Here is a 5,733-nt window from a genome sequence, read left to right as displayed (position 1 = left end):
CGATTAATAAGCGTTATAGCGATCACAGTTATAGCTTCCGAGGTTTATTGTACACCAACTAAAGCAAACCAATAATATATACTGTCTTTTGACGCGTCGCTTTGGTTATATTTATAGGCATGAGGCAAGTTTCTCGAAATTTTAGCTTACGCAACAATATAAACGATACACCAGTGTTTACCTATACACATATATTGTTGATTCTTACACTAGAGAATTTTCTACAATCTCAGTGAATAGGCGGGAATTTCGCGATACAGATTTAACAGTATAAGTTATGTACATTTATGCACATAACTTTAACTTAAGCAAACATTGATTATTAAAATAGATATATGATAGTAAATCCATCAAACTTGAAAGTTTCCAAGCTAGGTTTATTTGCTACCAGAGTTGTAAATTTGTTCTCTTCCAATAGATAAATATTTGTCCTTATTATACTTAGTGTATATTAAATCAGCCTCGATATATAGAAGCTAGTTAATTAATATCGACATAAAGGATAATGATGTAAGACTTGTTTAGACATGCGGTATATTTCAAGCTCGAAGTATGTTCACTTATTAAAAAAAATTATACCTTCTTTTCGAACACATTTAGGAAGCTAACTGTAATAATACAGGGAAGTCCAAAATTATCTTTCCTGTTTTAAAATTTAGTAAATATATAACTAAAGAAACACAACCATGGATTTTTTAATATCTTGTAGCCCATCTCAAAATGTTTTTATTGTCATGTTTTGTTTTGTTTTTCTCTCCAGTGAATAGTGTTACACTGCAAAATGGCAACAGTGCAAGAAAAAGCTCAGAGTGATGGATTGGTCGGGGTGGGCCAATTCCGTGGTCTCCACGTTCGCCAGACATCACTCCACTAGACTTCTTTCTTTAGGGGTATGTTAAAGACATCGTGTATCGTGCACCTATAGCAAACATCACGGAGCTAAAGACCAGGATAACGGATGCCTTCGCCACTGTAACTGTGGACATACTGCAGCGAAATCGAATATCGGTTAAACAAGCTAAGTGCAACTATTGATGCACACGTAGAACTCTGCTGACATGTCAATAAAAAAATGTTTGAGTTGGGCTACAAGATGTTAAAAACTGCATAGTTGTATTAGTTATTTAATTAATAAATTTTAAAATAGGAAAGATAGTTTTGGACCAACCTGTATTTCTCGACCTTATCATATCTCATGTATAATATTTTTTCTTGAAAATTATTAGGACCATTAGCAAATTACAAGAATAAATAGTTTTATACCTGTTTTTTCTCTTTTTCTTTTAATGAAACCAGTATGGTTATTTACGTGTTCGTTTGTTGAATTTTGCGCAAAGCTACTCGTGGGCTATCTATGCTAGCCATCCGTAATTTTGAAGTGATAGACTAGAGGGAAAGCAGTTACTCAACACCACCCACCGCCAACTCTTGGGCTACTCTTTTACCAACGAAATGGGAAATTAAAACGTCCCCACGGCATGTTTGGTGTCCCTAACCACCATACCACACCAGACCTCAGTGGTATTAATATGACTGTAAATTTTGTAAAAACTTGCATTTCTCCGGTTATCGATCCACAAAATAAACTTGAGTGCAATGCATTTAAAATATTTAAAGCTAATATCGACGTAAACCTTTTTTGGTACCGATCGGCATATCTCACAAGTTATAAACAAAAGTATGTATTTACAAATTTAGAAACGTTAAACAGTGCTTGCAATTAAATACTAAAATAATTGATATTACATACAGTAGGTCAATTCCGGTTCTATAAAACACTATTACCTCAGTACTAGAATATTATTACAGCACTTAGATACATAGACGCTGGTATATGTACTTCCCAGTTACATTCTAGCAATCCCCTCGATATCTTAATGAGCTGCTTAAGCTCTTATAATTCATACATTTGGGGTTCGATTCCCACAGTGAACATTCGCGCAGTTAGACCATTGTGCAACTTTGAGCTTAACAACAAACCAAACGTTGTAGCAAACACCTGTTTTGTAAAAAAAATATTTAAAACAATCCTATTATCTTATATTTTAGACTTTATGCAAAATTTCATTAATATCAAATGCAAATTATCACTTGTTTAACAAACATATTCAGACAAAAGTCGAGAATTTCGATTAAAACCACACCTTATGAAAAATTTAACATACATACTTTATTAGAACGAACAGAAATTATAGCAAGACTTCAGTTTAGACTAGTAAATTAAATTATATTGTATTTACTATTAATAGGGCAACGCTAAGTAAAGTATGAAACATTAATTTATACAGAACAATCTCCCTAGAACGTAAGGATCCTACATGTAATATCCTTGTCAAAGAAATACCACTAAGATATAAGACCAAGGAAAATTGATATTTTACTGCATAACAAGCATATTTCAGAACAAATAACTACATTAATGAACAAGTCTGTATACGTAATTAACCTTTTATAAAACACTACTTTACCTGTTACGCCCACAAGCGCGCCAAGGATTGAATTTATAATGTCACCAACAAGAAACTTGCGATTCTTCACATACCTGAAAAAATATATATATATACATATATATTATAAGCAAGTAATAAATACCTGTGCGACCTTGTATACTTCAGAGGTGCTGAGTAGCGATGCTTACAAAAACAAAAGTGTCATGAATAATATGAGAATTGTAATAACAATTAAAACATTGTTTATGGTAAATATAGAGAAAAAACATGTTACAGAAATGTTTCATAATCACTTCAAAAATAAAAAATATATATAATGAGAAATATTACAATAACAAAGCGATTGAAACACCATGAGAACCTTCTATCAAAAATATCTATTACCATAAATTATGATAAAAATACATTTTGAACACAAAACAACGAAAAGTTGACACATTGAAAGTGGACTTACGTATGTTTACACATTGAAAGTATTAGATATGTTGACACAAGGAAGGTGTCTTACGTATATTGACACAATGAAAGTGGACTTACGTATCTTTACACATTGAAAGTGTTAGGTGTGTTGATAAAATGAAAGTGGACTTACGTATATTGACACATTGAAAGTGGACTTAAGTATATTGACACAGTGAGAATGGACTTACGTATGTTGACACAGTGAAAGTGAACTTACGTATGTTGACACAGTGAAAGTGAACTTACATATGTTGACACAGTGAAAGTGGACTTACGTGGAGATCAATCCAACAAATCCTCCAGCAAGTGAAGCATTAATGGTGGTTACTGCTGCCCTGTAAGATAGGTGATATTTACTGTTTTGGGGATAATTAAATATTAATAAAAGTATAAATAATGGTTACGTCCAACCACGTAGTAATAGAAAAATTTCAAAATAGAAGCACTATTTATGATTATCCTAAAATAATCCAGCAACTTTCATACTTTGACCTTGGATACCTTTAGAATATTCAACATTGTCTAATGCGTCACCCTGCCAAGATTGTTTGAGGTTGACTCAATAGGCTGAGAGTAATTATCCAACAGACTTTACAAAATAGGGTTAAGTTCAATTTTAAACCACTTAGGACATTTCCCATAGATTATAGTGTTTACATACAAATTTTGTTGAGATTGGCCCAATAGTCTCGGAGTAATTAGGGTGCAAACAAACACAAATTTCGTCTTCATACATGTATATATATATATATAGAGAGAGAGTTAAATGAACAAAAACATGCCCAAACAAAAATATATATATATACGCTGCATTAATTGAAATTATACCCAGGTTACAGGCTATAATACGTGGTATAAACTGTGCCCTGGATTTTTCGATTTCTATTTCTTCATGTGAAACTGGCGAACTGAGGTTAAGACTGATAGTGGGCGTATCTCCCCCGCAGTGTGGGTCCTACTTCCGCAGTCACCTCCAAATATATATATATATATACAATTTTAATTTCGATTTCAAAAGTTTTCATGGGGGAAGACCCTTCGCACGTGCGTAAAGGGCATGGTGCCCTTGCATATGAACCGTTTAAAAGAGGAAATAAGAGTTAAAATCGGGAAATCTCTGATTAAGAACAACAATTTATGTAATAAACTATTCGAAGTTTGATCTGGGTGCCTTTTAAAATGTAAAGTCTTTCGGAAAGATAACTTATTTTTAGTTTGGGTTAGTCGATAACATATGGACGTAAACATCCTGCCTAGAAAGTACTGAATGTACAATTATATATCGTTGTCTCGGTTATATTGTTTTTGTTTTTTTCTTCTTTGAATTATCACTTTTTCATAATTCAGACTTAAATTAATTAGTGGATTTGAACTATATAAGGAGAATCTGAGATTATTAAGTTTCCTAATTATAAAAAATGGAGATACTATAACATTGTATATTGTTTAGATCATTTTTCCAGTTCCTATGAGATCGTGCAAACAAATCATTTTTTAGATGCCCCCACTCCTGCGATTTCCCAAAGTGCATAAGGCTCATTGTGTAGCTTTGCGCTAAAAAAAACAAACAAATTTTTTCACTGTTTATTTTTCTTTATAGCTATGGATCCTCTACATTTGGTTTGTTCGAATACGTTCAACTGAAATATCAGATGAGGAACTGAAACCATAAAACCACACACTTATCTACTTGTGTTTGAGGGGAATTATAATTTTGCCCAATAACAAGCATTTCATACACATCATGTTAAAATACGATAAAACATATGTATTACGTGCAGTTTTCCATTGGATGTTGCTCTCGACCTAATACGTGTTATAAACAAACGACTTCTGAAACATAATGTAGCCCCATTTGAGATGATATTCGAGACAGTTTCTCTCCCCCAAAAGTAATCCTGTTGTAGGGAAATGGTTAACAGTGAGATAGCCAGGAGCTACTTTAATCAACGAATTTTATTGTTAGAGTAACCTAGCTTTTTAAATATTGAATTAATTTGATAGTTTTTCTTCTTGACACCTCGCTACAAAAAAAACAACAAAAAACACCTGCACTTTAGGGCCGCGAGTGCATTTTAAGGGTGACAGTCGAATCCTTACTATTCGATCAGGCATGCAAGAATAACCTAAATTTTGGCAATGTTTGCTTTTGACTATCTGCCTTCTCTCTAAAGGATAGCTATGTGTAGGTAATTCTTCTTTTTACGAAATCCTGAAACAAAGAAATAAGGAAAGGTTTTTCTTACTGTTTGATTTAATGAGATGCTTTTGTCAATTTTTATTTATACAGAATTGTAACAGTACGATATTAGCTGAGGATGTCTTTGCAGTGCACAATCTGATCTATATAAATAAACGTCAATATATAAGCGTATGTGTGTATATGTTCCATATACGTTTCCACATTTTTTGATCAATCAGCACCACAAACTTGACACAGTGATACAGGATCACATGAGTAAGGTCACGAGGGGGTTGGACCCCCCTTCCCATCTAATTTTATATCTAATTTAGGAAAACTACCAAATCAGCACAACTGGATACAGTGATACAGGATGGCATGAGAAAGGTCATGAGGGGGTTGGACCCTCCCATCTAATTTGATATTTTGAGAATTCTTGAAAGCACTATGTCTTCCTTTTCAGTCGACCCCCAGTAGCACAGCGGTATGTCTGCGGGCTTACAACGCAAGAAACAGGGTTTCGATACCCGTGGTGGGCAGAGCACAGATAGTCCATTGTGTAGCTTTGTGCATAATTAAAAACAAACAAAACAACCCTTTTCAGTATTGGTACTTTTATGTATTTTTATTGCACATTTA

At 33.5% G+C, this 5,733-nt stretch overlaps 1 protein-coding gene across 1 annotated transcript in view; it reads right to left on the bottom strand.

The window, feature by feature from the left end:
* Positions 1-2,468: 2,468 nt before the first annotated feature.
* The window catches only part of LOC106469042 (putative ammonium transporter 3), a gene marked incomplete at its 3' end in the record, with an annotated part of 6,736 nt that continues 3,471 nt past the window's right edge, over positions 2,469-5,733 (bottom strand). Inside the window, exons 3-4 of the mRNA XM_013929497.1 lie at positions 3,188-3,247; positions 2,469-2,542 (exon numbers count right to left, since the gene is read on the bottom strand). Coding sequence (XP_013784951.1) covers positions 2,469-2,542; positions 3,188-3,247 — 134 coding nt within the window. The remainder of the gene's footprint in view (positions 2,543-3,187; positions 3,248-5,733) is intronic.

Source organism: Limulus polyphemus, unplaced genomic scaffold (genome assembly GCF_000517525.1).
Source record: "Limulus polyphemus unplaced genomic scaffold, Limulus_polyphemus-2.1.2 Scaffold3272, whole genome shotgun sequence".
NCBI lineage: Eukaryota > Metazoa > Arthropoda > Merostomata > Xiphosura > Limulidae > Limulus > Limulus polyphemus.
Note: the sequence above shows the minus strand (reverse complement) of the source record. Positions and strands in the feature narration are given on the sequence as shown.